The sequence below is a fragment of the Aptenodytes forsteri genome, unplaced genomic scaffold (assembly GCF_000699145.1).
Source record: "Aptenodytes forsteri isolate BGI_AS27 unplaced genomic scaffold, ASM69914v1 Scaffold8, whole genome shotgun sequence".
Classification (NCBI taxonomy): Eukaryota; Metazoa; Chordata; class Aves; order Sphenisciformes; family Spheniscidae; genus Aptenodytes; species Aptenodytes forsteri.
The window spans coordinates 2,607,202-2,626,834 of NW_008796218.1; the positions used below are offsets into that span (position 1 = coordinate 2,607,202).

Genomic DNA, 19,633 nt, shown 5'->3' on the forward strand with positions numbered 1-19,633 from the left:
CCCGGTGGCTCGGGGCCGGGCCGGGTCGTGCCGGGGCCCCGTGCTCCCCTCATGGGGCGTCGAGGGTCTCGCTTGGGCCTCTGCCCCGCGCCTCGGCCCCCGCCTGGGGACCCGCCCGAGGAAGCTGGTTCACGGGCCTGGCTGGCACTTGCGGAGCCCGCCCGCCCGGCCGGCCCGAGGCCGGGCCTCTCGCCTCGCCGCCCGGAGGTGCTCGCTTTCGGGGGCTGGGGAAGCGTCTGTGTGCAGGGGGGCGAAGCGGGGCTCCTTCTGTCAACAGGTCTCGGCATGCTTGGAGCTGGGAAGGGGCAGCCGGGGTTTGCACCTTCTGGTCGCCGAAAATACCGAGATCCTGAGGGCAAAAACGGTGGCGCAGGGGAAGGCAGTGGTTGCGGTTAAAAGTCGGATAAGTCCTTTTGTTTGCTCTGAAAACAGAAGTCTGCCACGTCTCAAATGCGGGTCGGAGACAAAGAATGACAAGTTTTGGATGAACGTGCTGCGTTGTCCAATGCCTTTGTATCCATTGCTAAGGAATAGCTTGCAACAACTATATGGGGATGATTGGTGAAAGGCATTTGGTTTATTATGAATATTATTCTGAGGTCTGTATTTCAGCAGTTCGTATTTTAACTCAAGCTGTCAGTTTTATGTTGACTCAGTATGAACTAACCCACTTACTTGGCTGAACGAAGTCTGGCAGTAGGAAGGTCCTGTGGCCTTTTGGTACATTAGTATACTGGGTTTCATTCCTTTGGCAGGACCCAAATTATAAATCGTGTGCTTATTTGGATAAAAAATACTTTCTTTTTGGTAGCCACCAGCTAGGGAAACACTTTTCCTGTCTGTTCTTTAACTGAGTGCCGGAGTTCTGTTTCTATGATTAGCTTACTTAAACCAGTGTAAATGAGAGGGGTAGTTGTTTTTAGCATAAACTGTAGGAAAAAACAGAAAAAGCGAACTCTTCAGTTCTGACACTGCTGAAATGGAGACACTCGAGAATTGAGAGTATCTCAGTCTCTCTATATCACCAGTAAAACTTTGGTACTGTTCACTAATATTGCGACCAGTTGGTAATACGGACCAACCATATGGTAGATATGTGTAATTTGTCAGATTCCATTGTGTTTTAAAAATCTTACAAAATGTACTCTTTAATATTTAGCTTGATTTAGTTTGTCTCTGACTCTACGTAGAAATACGGTTTGTAACACAAATATGAAAATATCAAATATATAAGTACTTATATAAGATATTTAAATGCCTGCTTTATGACTCTTAAAACAAGCTGTTCCACTAAATTGTCATTGGGTTGTTGTAGTTCTTACTTTAGATGTTTAAAACTTCTTTTTACCACTTTAGTTTTCTCATGCAGCTTTAATGTACTGCGCCACTATTTTTTGTCACAAATAGTTATAAACCATGATGATGAATTGATGAAATATCTGCCATGTTCTCTGTTGCAGATGTGATGGTGGGGGGAGGCAATCCTACTTGTCGTACAATGGATGAGGGTTTTGTTACTCTTTTTAGAAAAGGCAGGATTAGGATTTGCTTACCCGATTGACTCATGGAGTGAGAGTGCAGTTCAATCCATAGCTGAAGCAGTTTGGTTTCCTGCCGTTCCAGCACATTAGTGGCGCAACTTTTAACTGTAAAGTTGGCCTTAGTCTCTGAGCAAAAGTGGAGCTGCACTTGGCACTGCTTGAGGTTATCCGCAGCTGTTAGGCTTCAAAAGAGGGCCTGGGGAGGTTTTCTCATCAATGGACGTCAAAGTAACTCCACTAGATTAAAGCTAGTACATAAAATATGTTCATATAAGGAGAATATAATTAATCTTAAATATTTGTATTAAAAATACCACACAGACTAATTACAAAATTTACTGGTATGTAAAGTTAACAGGTTTCCAGAAATGTTAGTTCCTTCATTAATCAGCATATCCCCTGAATTTCCCTTTGAAGTTTAAAATAAACTTTACAGTGCACTAAACTAAATATTCCATGCCTACTGTAATGAAAAATAGAATAACATGCACAAGTAGTATATATATCTCACAAGTAGAAACTGTAGAAAAACTCTGTTTAAGAAATAATATGGTCTTGTATTGTAAAAGAGGGATGTGTAAAACAGGTATTGCATCATGTCCCTGTAAAAACGTATCTGCTTGTTCATCTCCCTATGGAAATCCAGATTCAAAAGGAACATTGCTGAAATCAGCCTTTCAATGCCCTATTAGTTGCATCAGGTTTTGTTTCCAAATAAAACAGTGCATATATGAACTAGTGTATAAGCTATTAATGATGTGTTGCTAATGATCTTTATAGCAGTTGCTGAAAAGAGCCCCAGTTTTTCTCACATAATGTTCCATAGGGGCTTCAGTATTGTGTGTGTATATCTTGTTACATGTGTTCATAATAGCAGTTCATTAGATTTCCAATGTGTTCTTGCTTTGATTAGACATGATACCAGTTATGAGACTTAATGTTGATTTCCGTACGATTTAAATACTTTTATGTCACTCTTCCCTTTTTGGTGAAATTGCTATACTCCGTTATGCCGCAAGTTTTATGTGACATAATGGATGTGGTGAAGCACTTTGAGATGTTGGTATGGAAGATATTCTTAAAAGTATGAAATTGTGTTGCAGTTTTCTTAAAAAACACTGAGCATAGTTGGAACCAAGTCATTCTTTTATTTTACCTTGTTTCTATTGTCATTAATAATTTACTAGATACGATCTCATATAGCTCCCTACTCCTTTTAACTGAGGGTGACTCTTTAGTGTACAGAACTTACAAAAAATCTGATGCAGAATAGTATTTAACCACAAAGAGGTGACCCAAAACTCAAACAGCTCCTCATCCACATCAGCACTTGAAGTCTCATTTTTAAGTCAGTCTGATACATAGTAACCATAAATTATTACAAAATAGCCTCCAGTAAAGTTGACAGATACACTTCGCTACCAGAAATTATTTGCAAAGTAAAATAGTATCAAAATCCCAAAGTTTGTTCAGAGCACCCTGTGTGTTACAGAGCCTGCCCATGAAATTATAATCTACAAACTACTGAACGTTCGCCATAGGCAAGAGAAGCCCTGCAAAAGAAATATGGAGAATGGCTGTGAAGTACAGATTGCTGTCGTAGAATCAGACTCCTATTCGATTGGTGTGCATGCATTTATTATGTGGTTAAAACTTGTCTCAAAACAGGGCCTAGAAATGCTTTGTATTATATCAGCATCCACATAAGGAGAACTGCAAGATACGCAATGTAAAAACTTGGCAAGGGGTGAGGAGGGCTTTTACTCTCAACTTGACTGAACTTGATAGTTAAGTTCCAGGCGCTTGCAAACACTGACTAAAATGTGTAAAACTTTCAGTTTTTCCTATTCCTGGTCTCTCTTTCTGCATAAGCAGATGAAAATGGGGACCACAATACCACTACATAAAGAAAAGCATAAAATATGCTTTTAATTTTTTTTACTGTGTGAAGCAACTTTTAACAGAAGAAATTTCTGCATTTTTTCAGGTAATGGTTCAGCTTGGGTGTTGTGACAGCAGTTGCAAAATCTTCAGAAAATTATTTTTGCATTTTTAGGAGTAAAATGTATGACCCTGTTAAATTGGTTTTGGGAGATGAGAACAGTATGAGCTGATAGTTAAAATACTCTTATCTGTAAAGCCTTTCTCTTGGTAGGGGTTGTTAGAACCTGAAGAGAATCAAACAAATTTAAGCATGCTTGGTAACTACCGTTTCCTTTGTCATAACTGGATATTGATAACAGTAGTTGAGAAAGACTCTCTTAGAATATGTGCATGTAATGCTAACTGCAGAGTGAGCTGCTGGTAACCCCAGCATGGTGTCTGCAGAGTGGACGGTGCTAAGGCTGTAGCAGAGGCCTTGGAAGTACAAGCACTGGTACTGGATGATAGCAGAGACCCCTGAGTAGTTAACGCAAATGACCACTTATCAATTTGGAAAGCTGCCTATTGAGGAACTAATATTAGGGCATTGCGAGAGGAGTGACACAAACAAGGATGCATGTGTGGCTTAACTGGGTGAATGAACCATTAGCGATGTTATCGGAAAGTTACACCCTGAAGAATATTTAGGGGGAAACAAGGACTTCCCATTGGAGAAGGCTGCATGTCTTGAGGAATGGTAAGGAAGAACAGGAAAAGTGTTATAACATGGTACAGGGGTTGCAACTTGCTAGTGAAAACCAAGCAAACAAAAAAAACCCACCCTGTGAGAACCTCTGCAAGTTGCTCATATCGGATAGCACAAGTGGAATTGTCTTTACATTGCGTGTGCAAGCCTGTAGCAAAAATGATGAGTTGCACAGGTGCCCTACTTGAGAATCAGGTTTGGCAGAATTGATCACTCATATCTTGCATTGCTACCTGTGTAAATATTGATCATTGTTAAAGGCAATACTACTTCTTTTGTTTGTGTCTGGGTCTAGTATTTGGTCTAGACCTTTTGGGGCTTCATTTGGATGCCACAAAGCTTACAATAATTTTATAAAATCTGCTTTACAGTCCAAGATTTGGCACTTGAATGCTGACATTGAAACAGCTGCAACTGTATCAGGATTGTGTGCCACATTTTAAAGGGATTTAAGAGCAAAACCTTGGTTGCAGATTACACAGTTAAACTTGTGACCTGGAGCTTGCCTGCTGGCAAAGGCTGGCTACTAGACACTGGCACTCTGCATTTAAGGGATGGATGTCTTATTTATATGTATATAAACTATATCTGATGTATATCTCTCACAAGTCAGTATGCATGTGTGTGAATCTATAGGCACATACAGCCTGGTAGGATCTTTATTTGCCATATTAATACCAATCTTTTTTAATTAATCTTTTTGTTTTGAGGTATACTTTTCAGAGAAAAACGCTGCTTTGTCAGTCATGTAACTTCATATGCTAGATAGCCCACTGAAACAGTTTATTCTGGCTGTAAGTGGAAAACAAATAAGATTTTGCACTGTAATGGACTTTCCACCATACTCTTAAAGTACCATTGGTCAGATTCATGGAGAGCCAGTTATTGGTAGGTCGTTACGGCAAGGTTTGCAGAGATGAAGGTAAAAAATGAGAAACCTCAGGAGAAATAGTACTCACTGATAGGAAGAGACTTCTTGTTTCTTGAGGGTACACAGTTGAAGAAAGGCACTTCCACAGCCTTTACTTTTTCTTTGGGTAAAGCAGTGCCCACTTCGTGTATCTTAGCAGTGTTCAGTTAGAGCTGTCACTAGGTTCTACCCAGAGAGAGAATCAGTGTTGACAACTTGAGTAGTGCAGTGTTCTGGGAACAGCTTGATCTGCTCTCTTGTAAAGACTAAACATTTCTGTTTCTCTGTTGCTTTAACCAACTTGGCAATAGCTATAAAAAGCCAGAATAGTGCAGCTGCTGCTTGGATGATAAAGTAGTGACGTGCCCCAGCTTACTTTGTCTGGCTTACCTGGAATCTGATGCATGTTCATTTGCACTGTAAGTAAAACACTTTATCAGTGCTTGTGGAACATATGCATGGTTCAGTGCTTTCAAAAGCACTGGTTATTTTATGCTATTTCTAAATGAAGGTGAACAAAACTTTTATCAACAATAGTAGTGATTCACAGTACAGAAAATGGGTATTCATTTATGAATTGTTTAGCTATGTTTTCAGTTGTTAGTCAATGTCAAGAAATGCTACTGATGGGAAGACTTTTAAATCTTGAATTTTGCACAGTTTGCCACATTAGTGGCAGTGAGAAAACAGCTTGTCTGTCAAGCTGCTTTACAAACCTGCTCCTGGATAGGGCTGTTGGTTGTAGTGCAGCAAAACAAAGCCTGAAAACTGCTTCCCCATCACTTTAATTCTTTATAAGGCTTTCTAACAGGATAGATCAATCTACATTTGTCCCTGCTGTTTAGCAGTTTTGAAAGGTGCTCCTTAGGCCTGAAATGCTTTCAGAATCATACAACCATTTAGGTTGGAAAAGACACTGAAGATTGAGTCCAACCGTATCCTCTATTTTGAAAATGCTCTGTTTTGTCTGTTTTTAAAAACTGTGTAGAAATTGAATAACTAAACCAAGTTTTGCCAAACTAAGTTACCAATGGCAAAACATGACATGTTTAACTTTGAGAGTTAGATAATTTACATAGACATCATACTAATATGAGTATGCTACAGAGTACCTCAAATTGTTCCTAAGGTACTAATTTGTTTCAAGCTTTTTCTGAAAGAATTTTCACTGATAATGTGTGGAATGCTTGCTTCTCTGTGTTCTGATTTAGATGGAGCATGCCAGATTACTTTGGGCCACTGAGTCATGGGCTACATTTGAGCAAAACTTGAGAGGCAGTACTGCATTGTGGTTCAGGTTTCCTGAACAGTTAGGTCTTGGAATACTTTTGGTGTAAACAACACAAAAGTTGGAGAGGGAAGGACCTCAGCTTCCCAGAAGAGAGGGGCCCAGCTCCAGCTATCTTCTTATCCTTTAAATAGTCCTAGCTATGATGATCAATTCTAATGATTTCAATTGTAAGTACCAAAAATTGTTCAGAGTTGGAGCTTCTCCAGGTGATAAGGATGTACAAAATCAGTTCTCAGATTGTGGTAAACTCTCTTGCGCAGAGGTGAATCTTGGTAAAGAGCTTGACTGTAGTAGGTCTTTAATGTGATGAGGCAACATGTCAGGTTTTACTACTGCAATGTACATGGATGGTGTATCTTCATAATTTTGTTTTAGTAATTTCAGAAATTACTAAAGGCGACTACAAATAGCTGTTACTGTAGCTACCCTTCTTGGAGCCAGTTTTGGCTGTGTTTTAGAAATGAGTCTCTGAACCTTGATGCTTAGTGCATCTATATACAAGATAATGTATGGGTTTGCATGTTAGTAATTAAAGTAATCAAGGATCTATTCATTGCTGTTGTTTCAACAAATTAAAAATTAGAACGAAGGCTTCCATTGGGTGATACTGAAATCTATAGGGAGTTTTGCTACTAGCTTGCCTGATTATTGCTTCTAAAACGTTTGGATGTAGGTATCTTTACTAGACATTTTAATTTGATTTTTTTAGTTAAGTTTCATAAGGCTGTAAGAGGATGGGAAGATATTGATGGGAATACTGACTTGTGTGGATTTTTTATTAGTGATACTGTTTTTATTTGGGACCATATTGCACAGCTCTTTCATTTGGTGAGGATCCTAACTTTCCACGTGGAAGATCTTGGTTTAGGTTATAATCTATTGGCTTACTACTGAAATCCAAAAAAAACCCCAAACCTCAGAGTTGTTTTTTTTCTAAATGTATTCTTCTGCTTTCCATCTGCTTCTGGGTTTAACTGGCTTCTATTGTATTTATCTTTGCAAGTGTCTCTGTCCTTCTCATTGCTTTGTTTATCTTTTCTAGTCTGTTTGTGGGAAGAAGATCAACGAAGTCTTTGTCATTTTATCATTCTAAAGCCCAATCTAATAATTGGTACATTTATGAAAGGTAATGTCTGAACAGGTGTAGCACACTAGTGCAAGTGTTCATTATAGATCCCAGTAAGAAAGACACTCAGACTCTTAACGTATTGATTAAAATAAAATTTATTGGAGATGCCAGGAGAAGGAAAAAAGGGGGTAGCATAGATAACTTTACATCTGTTCAGCTGCTGGAACCCTGAGTTGTACAGCACTGGACAGACATCTAGGCATGGCAAGCTGTGCAAATCCTGTCTGTGGTGAGGATCACCAGCATTGTAGTCTTTAGAACTTTTGTAGGATGTTCTTGGAAGTAAACAGCTCTAACATTTCCACTGCCAAGCAAAAGGATGTTATATGAAAACATGCTGTTTCACTTCAAGATATGAGACATAGAGTCGTAGAATGGTTTGGGTTGGAAGGGGAGCTTTAAAGGTCATCTAGTCCAACCCCCCTGCAATGGGCAGGGACATCTTCAACTAGAGCAGGTTGCTCAGAGCCCCGTCCCACCTGACCCTGAATGTTTCCAGGGGTGGGGCATCTACCACCTCTCTGGGCAACCTGTGCCAGTGTTTCACCACCCTCATCGTACAAAATGTCTTCCACATATCTAGTCTGAATCTACCCTCTTTTAGTTTAAAACCGCTACCCCTTGTCCTATTGCAACAGGCCCTGCTAAAAAGTCTGTCCCCATCTTTCTTATAAGCCCCCTTTAAGTATTGAAAGGCTGCAATAAGGTCTCCCCAGAGCCTTCTCTTCTCCAGGCAAGTCACACCACATGCAAATGGTGTAATTGCCAGGTGCCAAGTGGGGGCTGCATATTCTGTCACAATTAGTCTGCTGAGTTCATCCAGTGGTCTCAGGTGATAAATGTAGTAGAGTGCAGGCCTGTGCTTATTCAGGTCAACTGGTATACAGATCACTAACTCCTTGATGTACAATAGTCTTCTGTTTAAGATCACTGCAGCAGGAACTAAAAGCAATACCACTGGTTTTAGATCAACCTACTAATTATGCTGGTGAAGTCAGTTCCAACTTACTTTTGGAGAAATTGCATTTTTTGAGTTGACTTATTTATTTTCACTGAATAAGATAACCTGAAACTGAAATGAGCATCCACAAAGAAGCTGAAAGCCTTAATGGACCTGTAAACCTGCAGTCTGGAATTGAACAGACTCTGGCAGCTTGGGCTGCAGTCTGCTTTTGTTTCCTGCTTGGTCAAAGACTAAGGCTGAACCTAAATATTTTTATTCCATTACTGATGCAGCTGTTGCATTCCTTCTCAGTCTAGTGCATTTTACTAATTTCTCTTGGTTTCCCTACCTGTCTTCTGGTTTCCTGTTCATTCCTTCAGAAAGCTGAGTGCCTTCTTGTTGTGGATGAGTGGAATGCACCTCTCAAAAGAGAGAAGCAGCAATATATTTTATTGAGATAAAATAATTGACAGGGTTCAATAAGTTTGACGGAATTTAACAAAGTTTTTAACAGTGGTTTGACAAGTCTCAGTAAGTTTGATGGCATGGGTTACCTTATTAATTACTGCATGGAAGAAACATACAAAAGAAAATTGAGTTAGAATGATTCACACAGACTGGAGATGCAAAGAGTAAGGAGGACCCTCTCATTGAGTCACGAGGTTCAGAGTGGACCCTTTTGCTTTCTAAACTCCTTTTGGAACCTAGGTGTTGTTACTGTAAGTCAGCAGATGAAAAACTCTCTAAGACTCAATTTGGAGTTTTAGAAAGCAGGCATTCTTTGTTATGGCACTGGGTACTAGGTGGAATTTCCACAAATCAAGCACACCTATGCTGAGTTCACCGTTACATTTATACACTACAATTACAAGGTAGCACACTTCCAGTTACAGTGATTGGTTAGTGATTTGCATATAATTATAATATCTGCTATGTCATTCTCTTCTGTTAATATGCTTGTGCAGGGGAAGGGCCTTCACCTGGGCAAGGGTTGTCTTGACCTGTGGGTGTGGTTTTTTAGTATTATAATGAAGGCAGTTCACTTCAGGATACCTTAAAAGTAAGTTTTGTTGCCAAGTTGGCCAGCTAGATATCTACCTTGCCAGGTTGTCAAATAACTCATCCCATATACAATAGAACCTCGGGACTCTGATTATGGTCTAGAGAGTCCAGAGAATAGGGACTTCAAGCAACACAGCCTCAGATAACAAGTAACACAGCAACCCATACATAATGCTAACATAGAGGCTAACTTCTTGAAATCAAGATGTTCTTATAGTTGATTATTTCACAACCAAACATAAAAAGATTCAGTAAAACTTAAGATAATCTTCAGCAGTGTGGCTGGATCCAATCTTAGTCTCGGACTTGGTCAATGGTTTATGTCTAATGGAATTATCCATACAATGTTTATAATAATATTGAGTAGCTACATGGATTAGTAATGTTTCATAATATTGATTCAGCATGTTATCAGTCACTTACAGAGGATCTGTCACGGGTAAGGGATCTTTCTGCCTGGGGTAGGGAAGGATCTCTTAGTTTCAGGTAAGGAATCTCTAACCTTGAGAAGCATCCCTGCTCAAGGGGAGAGTCATGTGGCATGCTGTCCAGCTGCAATTCAGGGAGAGCTCAAATTGGGCCCAACCTGATGGTAATATCTATAGGGTGAAGTAGTTGGCTGCTAGTCGATAGTATAAACAAGATTACGTCTTCGTTTTAGCTCTGGTATCTTGTTCTGTACTTTGGTTATCTTGCACTTTTGGGTTTAGAAGCCACCTTTCAAAATATTGTTCAAGACACCTTCACTCCCTTGTATGTGAGCCAGGGGCTTTCTAGCTCACAAGTTCACCCCAAGGACATGAGGCCTGTTGCTCCTTAGCCTGAACCAAAGTATGGCTAGGAGAGGAGTCAAGTGTATCCGTCATGAGACTCGGCTTCAGTGGGAATTCATTGTTTGTTTATTCTGTACCATCTCTATGCTTGAAGTTGTGTAATAGTCATGTACTTGACTCCTCAGTTTTAAAAACTTTAAGATTTTTTTCATTTCTTAACTTTTCTGACATACTTCTTTGGTCTTTGCAGAAAAGGTACAGTTTGGCTGTTGGTCCTCCCAAAAAGGTTCCAAAAGTCAAGGGTGTAGAGTCTGCAGCAGTGCAAGCATTTCTCAGACGGCAAGAAGAAGAAAAAAGAAAAAAAGGTAACAGTCCAAAATATTTCCTATGGGAGTCTTTCATTGACTCTTTGAGACTTTGTCACCTTATTCAAAGCTCTTGCAAATACAGCTATACATCTGTTTCTGGAATTTATGCACATAACTGATCCTGAGGGAAAGCCAGGACTAAGTAAGGACTAGGGATGTTTGCATGCTTTCCTAAGGAGTTAAATATTAATCAGCTACACTAGCATTTACTGTTGGAGATCAAGAAGTAGTTAAGGTGAAGAGATATTGCAATAAACCATCTGGATTTTTGATAACTTAATTTTGAAAAGCTTTATCTGTGTTGAAAAATGGTAAGAGTTGCTGTTGTGTCTTAATCTAGTGTATCAATACAGTCTGAATTTTAAATTTGTATGGCAGAGGCTTTGTTCGAGCTACATTTTTTCCACTGTATTATATTTCCTTTAAATAGCCTATAGAATAAACTAATACTGCATTGCTTCTGGTGTTAATGTTTTGTTAAAGGTAACCAAATCTGATGGACTGGGTGGCCCAGGGTATTCCTCCTCTCCTGGGCCAATCACGAGCCTGCTTCTTATCCCTGCTGCCAGCTGCAGCCAGAAGCAAGACTGAGCATGAATTCCACATAGGCATGCATGCACTCACATTCTGTACAGTCACAGCCCTTGACAATAGAATAACATAGGCAGGGGGTGGTACCTTTACAGGCACCCACAGCATGAGTAGCCTAATCCATTTTCTAGGAATTGATGCTTTTCCTGAGTCTTTCTGATATTTGGCCCCCATTCCCTTGGTCTCTCCAGTATCTGGCATTCAGACCTATCATTCTATTCACCAGCTAGTTCAGCCTGAATTTTGTCAGCAGATCAAACACAGACTCAAGATAGAGAGCATACTTATGCAGAAAATAGCTAAAACCAATTCAGTAAGAATATAGGACAGACTGTGGAGATAGGGCACAGGGCTCTACCAGACAAATGTAGTGACCAGCAGCTTGCTTATCTGCGGCTGGCTGCTTCTGTCTCTCCCCTACACCCCTCTACACACACACTCAGCCTGTTTTCCAATTCTTATACTCCAATGCTCTTTTACTCCCTCACTTTCCTCATCTTCCCTTAAATATCTGATTGTAAATTCTGTACGGTCTCAAAATTCTCTTGCTCAGCCTCAGAACTCCTTCCATTACTCAGAGATCCCATAAGTCCTGTGCCTCCTCACACAGTAATTCTCCTTAGTTTGCATAGCATTCTGGAGAGCTGCTTCGGTTGAATCACCTTAGTGGGTTTTGCAATAGCAGCATTTGACTTAATGGCTCGCCTTTGTTAGAGTAGCTGATTCAGGTGGGTTAGCTTGCCCTGTTGGCAGACCCCTGACCACTGGTCTAAATTGAATAGCTGTTAGCCAGATATCCTTAAACTACTGTCCTAAATGGTTTATCAGTTTGGAAGGAATTGAAATAAAAAGTAGTGCTTTTGCATAACTTTCTTCTGGTTTTCTTTTACAGCACTAGAAGAAAGGAGAAAAAAAGAAGAACTCTTGGCTAGACGTATTGAACTGAAACATGACAGAAAGGCAAGAGCTATGGCCTCACGAACAAAGGATAATTTTTATGGCTAAAAAAGCATTCCTGTTGAAGAGAAGCCTAAAAAGAGGAGGACTTGTGAGAATGTCGCTCAGGCCCCAGAGGCTGAGTATGCAACAGAAGATGAAACTGAGCAACTTGAATACAGTCAGACTGAATCTGAGCATGAGCAAGAAGAATATGAAGAGAAACCATCCAAAGTTGCAGTGAAACCAAAGGCACCTCCCAAAAGTGCACCAGCACCTCTGAACTTTGCAGAGCTCTTAAGGCTTGCTGAAAAAAAACAGTATGAACCAGTGGAAATAAAAGCAGTGAAAAAGGTAGAAGAGAGACCCAGAACAGCAGAAGAATTGAGAGAGAGGGAGTATTTGGGACGCAAAAACAAAAGAGCAGAAATGCATAAGAAAAGTGAGAAGGAGATTAAGAATACAGGAATATCCAGTTCTTCAAAAAAAGTGACTTCTCAGAAAGAATCTGTAAATGCAAAACTTAACAAAAGCTCAGTAGATAAACATTCCACACCAAAAGGCAGTCTGTCGTCTTCTATGAGTGGTACTGATAAGAAATCCAAAGCACCAGCATTGACTGAAAAACACTCATGGTCATCACCTTCCTCCAGATCTGATCAAATGGAAAAAAACTCACAAAATGGCTCCTTAAGAAGCTCTACTGGTAGCAGTCATAGTAAATTACCTGTCAATGGTACTGGAAAGTCTGGCTCAGGCTCTCATGTGCCACCCTCAAAGCCAGCAGCCAATGGGGCTCAGAGGCTACCATCTGCTAAAGAATCCAGCCTGAAAAAGTCTGCCCATACAAAATCAGGAAGTGCTGCAGCCCTTCAGCATGGAATCAACTCCAATGCAAAACGATCAGGCAGCAGCTTAGGAAAAGGAGGACCTGGACATCCAGGTGGCAGTTCAAGTGCAGGACCTGGACGATTGAGCAGCAATTCTGGTGTGGGACCTGGAAGGCCAGGAAGTGGTTTAAGCCCAGGACCTGGGCGACTGGGCAGCGGCTCAGCTGCAGGACCTGGAAGGCCAGGCAGCAGCTCAAGCCCAGGACCTGGGCGACTGAGCAGTGGCTCAGGCATGGGACCTGGAAGGCTGGCTGGCAGCTCAAGCACAGGACCTGGGCGACCAGGCAGCAGCTCAAGCATGGGACTTGGGCGACCAGGCAGCAGCTTGGGTATTGGACCAGGAAGGCCAGGCATCAGCACAAACGCAGGACCAGGGCGACCAGGCAGCAGTTTGGGAACAGGACCAGGAAGGCCAGGAGTCAGCCCAAGCACTGGACCTGGGCGACCAGGCAGCAGCTTGGGAACAGGACCAGGAAGGCCAGGAGTCAGCCCAAGCACTGGACCTGGGCGACCAGGCAGCAGCTTGGGGGTATTGGACCAGGAAGGCCAGGCATCAGCACAAACGCAGGACCAGGGCGACCAGGCAGCAGTTTGGGAACAGGACCAGGAAGGCCAGGAGTCAGCCCAAGCACTGGACCTGGGCGACCAGGCAGCAGCTTGGGAACAGGACCAGGAAGGCCAGGAGTCAGCCCAAGCACTGGACCTGGGCGACCAGGCAGCAGCTTGGGTACAACTGTGAAAGCAATGTAGGACCAGGAAGGCCAGGAGTCAGCCCAAGCACTGGACCTGGGCGACCAGGCAGCAGCTTGGGAACAGGACCAGGAAGGCCAGGAATCAGTCCAAGCAGAGGAGCGAAGCGACCAGGCAGCAGCTTGGGAACAGGACCAGGAAGGCCAGGCATCAGCCCAAGCACAGGACCTGGGCGACCAGGCAGCGGCTTGGGTACAACTGTGAAACCGAAGTGTACTGTTGTATCGGAAACTATTTCTTCTAAAAACTTAGTCACGAGACCTAGCAACGGACAGATAAATGGAATGAGACCTCTTCAAGGGCATAGACCTGTGTTTCATCCACAAGGTATAAAGTTCTAGAGCAAATAATTTTTTTCACTTAGTTATGTGTTTTGTATTTTTTATGTCTGAGTTGAGGTCACTGAGGGCCTTTGACAATTATAGATGCAATTAGGAAGACTTGGACAAAATACCATATTTGCCTTTTAAAGAATGCATTTAACAGTAGAATGCTTTTTTCTGCTTTGCAACTTTTTGTTTATTTTTACCTATGCTCGTATTCCTTGAAATACAGGCCTGGGGTGTGAAGTATTACATGAAAGAAAACTAAGCAGCCTGTAATGGATGTTGGTATACGAATGCTGTTAGAAAGAAAAGAATTGAAGGATTTACTTCCTGCATAGCTTAATTATGCTTAGTCTTTAAGCATCTGTTATTTAAGACACTACAAAATTTTAAAGTGGTATGTGAAAATTAAAACCACACAGCAAACCTGTGACTAATATTTAAGTATTTTGGCAAATTTACCTTATCAGTAAGCAAGCAGTTCTAAAAATTTATTTCTGATCAGAAACAAGCAGCATGGACTCTAGCAAATTAGTGCCTAGAAAACCCTGAACAAGAACATAGACTTCTGTCTGGTGGTTTCCTCAGGATGCAGTTGGTGATACTGATACGTAATCTTATATAGCACAACTTAGAGGAAGTATTTCCTTTTACTGAGTTTGAGAATAGCTAGTTAACTTGAGGCAAAAGTTTTCCACCTTGAAGCCCAGAGCTGTAAAATGCCCAAGGTATAGCAAGGCATAGTTAAATTAATGTTATATTAATGTTATTAATTAATTTTTTCACTCCCCTGTCATTTAGGTCTTGGAAGACCACCTATTAGTTACAAAAGACAAATAGAAGATGATGATGATGATGAATATGACTCTGAAATGGATGACTTCATTGAAGATGAAGGGGAACCCCAGGAAGAAATATCAAAACATATTCGGGAAATATTTGGCTATGACCGGAAAAGGTAACAAAAATGTCAATTTTAAGATATTGCAGAACAAGCAACAGAACAACAGAAATCAATACAGTTCAACAAATAAAAATGTTTTAGAAATAGGGGAGGTGCTGGTATCCAAACACGGTTTTACACTGCAGAAATTTAACAAGCATTAGAGCTGCTTCTGTGCAGAAGGGACCTTGAACTTTCATACTGCCTGGCATGCTCTTCTGGGGAGCAACAAAATTTGATGCAATGGGACATAATTAGAGAACCACACAGCTTCTTCAATGTCTGACCTGTGTAATTCATAGCAACTCTTTCCTATTATTGGATGTTAAAATGCTTTCTATAGCAGCCTGCAGTATTTCAGAATTCATCAAATGTAGCTGCCTGAATATGAACTGCTGATGCAATAGTGGTAGCTGTTCTGTAAGAGGATCTAACTTGGTATGACTAAGAACTGCTGGAAAATGAAGGGTCTTATTTAGCTTATTTAAATATTTCCCTCTTGTCTGACAAGAAGGTATAAGAAAGCAAGCATTTTAAAGGCTTGTAACTTAGATTCTTTCAAAACATTAATATCTGTGTATGGCAAGGTGATTATTCTTTCTAAGAAGGGATGTGAATTCATAACTTAACTGTACATTACCATGTTTTTTTAGTGTGCTGAAAACTAATATTTAATTTCCAGATACAAAGATGAAAGTGATTATGCCTTACGTTACATGGAGAGCAGCTGGAGAGAGCAACAGAAAGAAGAAGCTAGGAGGTATGCATGGATTTAAACTCAGATAGAAAGTGGGAGGTTTATTGCCCAAGTCATGGGGCTAAGTTAGAGTGGATATTTGCTTTTTATAGTAGAGGTAAATAAGCCTTAGCATTTTTTATAAAAAGCTTAGGTAAAGATGAAACTCAGCCAGCCAGTGGTGGGTACAGTAAATAAATCTTGTATGTTCATTCTCATGTATCAGAAACTTTGCTTGTAAAAAAAACCAAAAAAACCCACAAACCAAAACCAACTTATGCCCAAAAATCTTTTTAAAAAATACTTTAAATTTCAGTTGTAATGCTAAACCCTTCAATTTGTCCCAAACATTACAATATTCTGATAGTTTGAGGACTGGAAGGAGATTTATTTGTTTTTATCTGTGTGTGTGTGTGTATTTCTATGTATGTATAAAAAGTACTCTGCAAACTTTTGTAATCAGTGATTTCAAGCATGAAGATCATATTTTCATATTGGTTTTGACCATTGGTTTTGGCCTCTAGACCTGCACAATTCTTATGTCGCTATTATAAAACCTGGTGTTCATAAACTGATTTTCTTTTTGGTTTTTAATGGTTGGTGGAACAAGCTTTGTGAAAGTTGTAAGAGGTTTTTATAGATAATGGAAAATATTGGAATATACTGAGTTACCAGATTTTCTTGTTCTACTGAAATGTATGTATTGTTATTCAGAAGGTGCCTTGAGCATTGGAAACTTGCATCTTTTTGAAGTTATAGTCAGGGTCCTTATTCTTTCTTGCTCCTGGGGAATAGATGCAGTTCATGTAAAGCTATAGTCTGTTAAATGGAGTTACAGGAAACAGCTGGAATTTTACAGTGATATTGCTATTGACCGAATTCTCTGTTGAAGACATAGAGGTTTTGCAGAGTTGAATACCTGGCTAACTTTTTAACTACATATGCTAGAATAAAGGAAGGGGAGATAAGAAACTTCAGTAAAATTGAGTGTAACTATTTTCAATGCTCAGCTACTTTTCACTGAGTGTTTGGTTAAAAGCATTGTGACCCTTGAAATGAGGAACTTTTTCTAACCAAGCAAGCCCACTAAAATTATAGTTAAGTTCTAAGTTGAAAAATGATGCTTCAAGCCAGGGTTTTATCACATAGATCCTTGATGTGTTTGTGTCTATTCTTAATTTGGATGACTGCAGTTTCCTGAATTCAAGATGACTCTGCTATGCTTGTTTAGGCATAAAATCCATTTTAGAGCCTGTGCTGGAGCAGTTTAGCCCAGAAGAGTTGAATCCTCATTGTCATGTGGTTGAACCTTTTGCATCGACGTGCATGCTACACTGCCTTATGTTGTTTCGTAATGAACTATGGATATACAAATGCACTTGGTAGGGCTGCAAATGAGGCAGGAGCTGATCATGAAATGGTAACTTTGCCACACCCGTTCCTAGTATCAAATCAGCAAGACTATCCAGCCCTTATTTACTGAAGAGGAGATCAGTGATTGCAGATACTGTTTTTAAGTATCACTTTCAACATACTGACTTCTAGGAAGCTGAAGAAATTATGCAGGGACGTAGCTAGAACATGCTGCATTAGCAGAGTCTCTTCCATGGAGCTGTTCACCAGTCATGGCAGCTAGATGGACTGAGGGTGGAGCAACGTTGGGCTTGTAGCTACCTGAATGGTGCCTCAAGCCAGGAAGTTGCAACAAAATCTTTTGCTTCTTTACTGTTTGACATATCCATTCTCTCCCTTGCCAGTGTAAAAGGCTTAGGTGGCTCTCAGAGAAGTTGATGAGAGTCAGTCCTGCTATGACATGTATGTAAGAGTTACATTGGCAAGAAATGATGGATGTGTTTCAGCAGCTTCTTTTTGGGGAAAAAAATGACATTTTGTATTAAAATCAGTTTTTTTCACAATCTTGATTTTTTTTAACAAAGGTTTTAAATAATTTTTCCCTCAAAAGATTTTATTCTAATCTAATGATAAAATCTTGATTTCTTTTTTTAAAGGTGTATTCTTGCTGTAATTAAAGAAAATTTATGGTGGTTGAACTGATCTAAAATTTTTGCTCAAATCAGCTGTAATAATTTTAGGATTGTTTTTCTTGGGGGAGGGGTAGAAGTCAAATTTCATGTTTCTTGAGTAGCAGCGTGTAAAGGATTTCATCTTATTTGGCAGCTTGAGACTCGGTGTTCAGGAGGACTTAGAAGAATTGAGACGGGAAGAAGAAGAATTAAAACGCAAGAGACAGTCTAAGAAGCTGAGGACACGTTAACTGACTTATGGTGTTGACTTTGTTCATGTTTCTGCTACCCTCTGCCTCCATACATCTCTTATTCTACTTCAGTTTCCATTTGCTTGTTAGAGGGCAAAAGAATATTTAAAGGGATTAAAGTACTGAAAAGCAAGGCTTTAGTTTGACCTAAATAAGATATTTATTTTTAATACTTGCCAGGGTTGGTTTTTTATGAAGAAATTAATGCACTAATGCATATTATTAAGTGGAATAAAATTAATAGATATTTCCACTGATTAAACCAGTTCAAGATGCCAGCAGAAATATTGACTAGCTATGCACTGACTCGGAACTGTGTGGGCCCATATACCAGTAAACCAATTTTGCATTCAGTTGAAAGAAAGGAATAGCATTCTTGTTCCCTGATATTTCTTGAGACTTAGAGAAATTGCTTTATATCCTACTCTGTCTCCCAACCTGAGCCTCAAAGTATTGAAATGTCATCTTCTGTACAGAAGCAGCTTGGGTGTAAATTCAGCTGTTGCCACAGATGTTCAAAGCAATAAAGTGCTGCATATTTTCTGATTTGAGGACCCGTAAAAATAATTTGAACCTCTTCATTTCTAAACAGAAAAGTGCATGTCATTTGCAAGCTGTACAGTTATAGATATGGCCAAAAGATTATGTTGGCTTTTGCTGTGTCTGGAATTCCAATGCCAATCTAATTCAGTATGATAAATACACACCCTGAAAGCAGGAATTTCTAGTGTTTGTATGTAACTTGTGCTTTTGGGCTCAAGCATATGCTTGGGAATTTTTTTCCTGCCCTGTAAATCTTCACATTTGTTTAACAGCTTCTGCTGCTTTTACAAATTGTGTATGGTGCACGTGTTTTTTCTTGCATTAAACATCCGATGTGTTAAATGATTTAAAATGTGAAGCAGTCATTTATCTAATTAGGTTTACTATTTAGAAAGCACATCAGAATTAAGTTTTGTTAGAATGTATTTGCAGCTTTTCAATATTAACAACTTCATGTTAACTAGTTAATACTTGTGATTAATTTAATCAAACCAAAAATCTAAAATGTTACGTATAGCAGGAGAGTTAGTTCAGTTACTTACCTTAATGCCCATATTTGCACATTATTTCTAACTATGCACTTAAAGACTGTTTCTTTCAGTAACTGAATTTGTTTACAATCAGCACAGGGTTCATGTAAGTCTACAGGAGTTGTACTGAGTCTGAAGCTCAACTCTGGTGTTGCATCTACTTCGATTTCCCCAGGTTGCCCTTCAAAGCTCACCAGTATCACTACTCAGCTTTGCCTCAAGCTCCAGGATTCCACTGATAGTACCTCTGGCTTCAGCTGCTGAGGCTGTTATGTTTTAATGCTAGAAGTACTTGGAAAAGTACAAAAAGGGCTTTGGGTGTTTTGGGGGGGGGAGGGGAATAAAGGAATAAAAAGGAAAAATTCCCTTGTAGGAAAACAACAAAGGAACCTTTCCTATCAGGGGGCTATTCTTAACAGTGCTGCTTCTAGGAAGCAGTTCAGATAGCAACCTGTAAGGAGCAATCT

General features: G+C 40.0%; 1 protein-coding gene across 1 annotated transcript; it reads left to right on the forward strand.

The window, feature by feature from the left end:
* The first annotated feature begins 463 nt into the window (after nucleotides 1–463).
* Nucleotides 464–18,980, forward strand: SPTY2D1 (SPT2 chromatin protein domain containing 1). The gene is given in 7 exon segments (XM_019474542.1): nucleotides 464–599; nucleotides 10,529–10,643; nucleotides 12,130–13,578; nucleotides 13,994–14,140; nucleotides 14,941–15,097; nucleotides 15,765–15,842; nucleotides 17,997–18,980. Coding segments are annotated over 7 exon segments (2,094 nt in total). The 5' UTR covers nucleotides 464–548; the 3' UTR covers nucleotides 18,094–18,980.
* The last annotated feature ends 653 nt before the right edge of the window (nucleotides 18,981–19,633 follow it).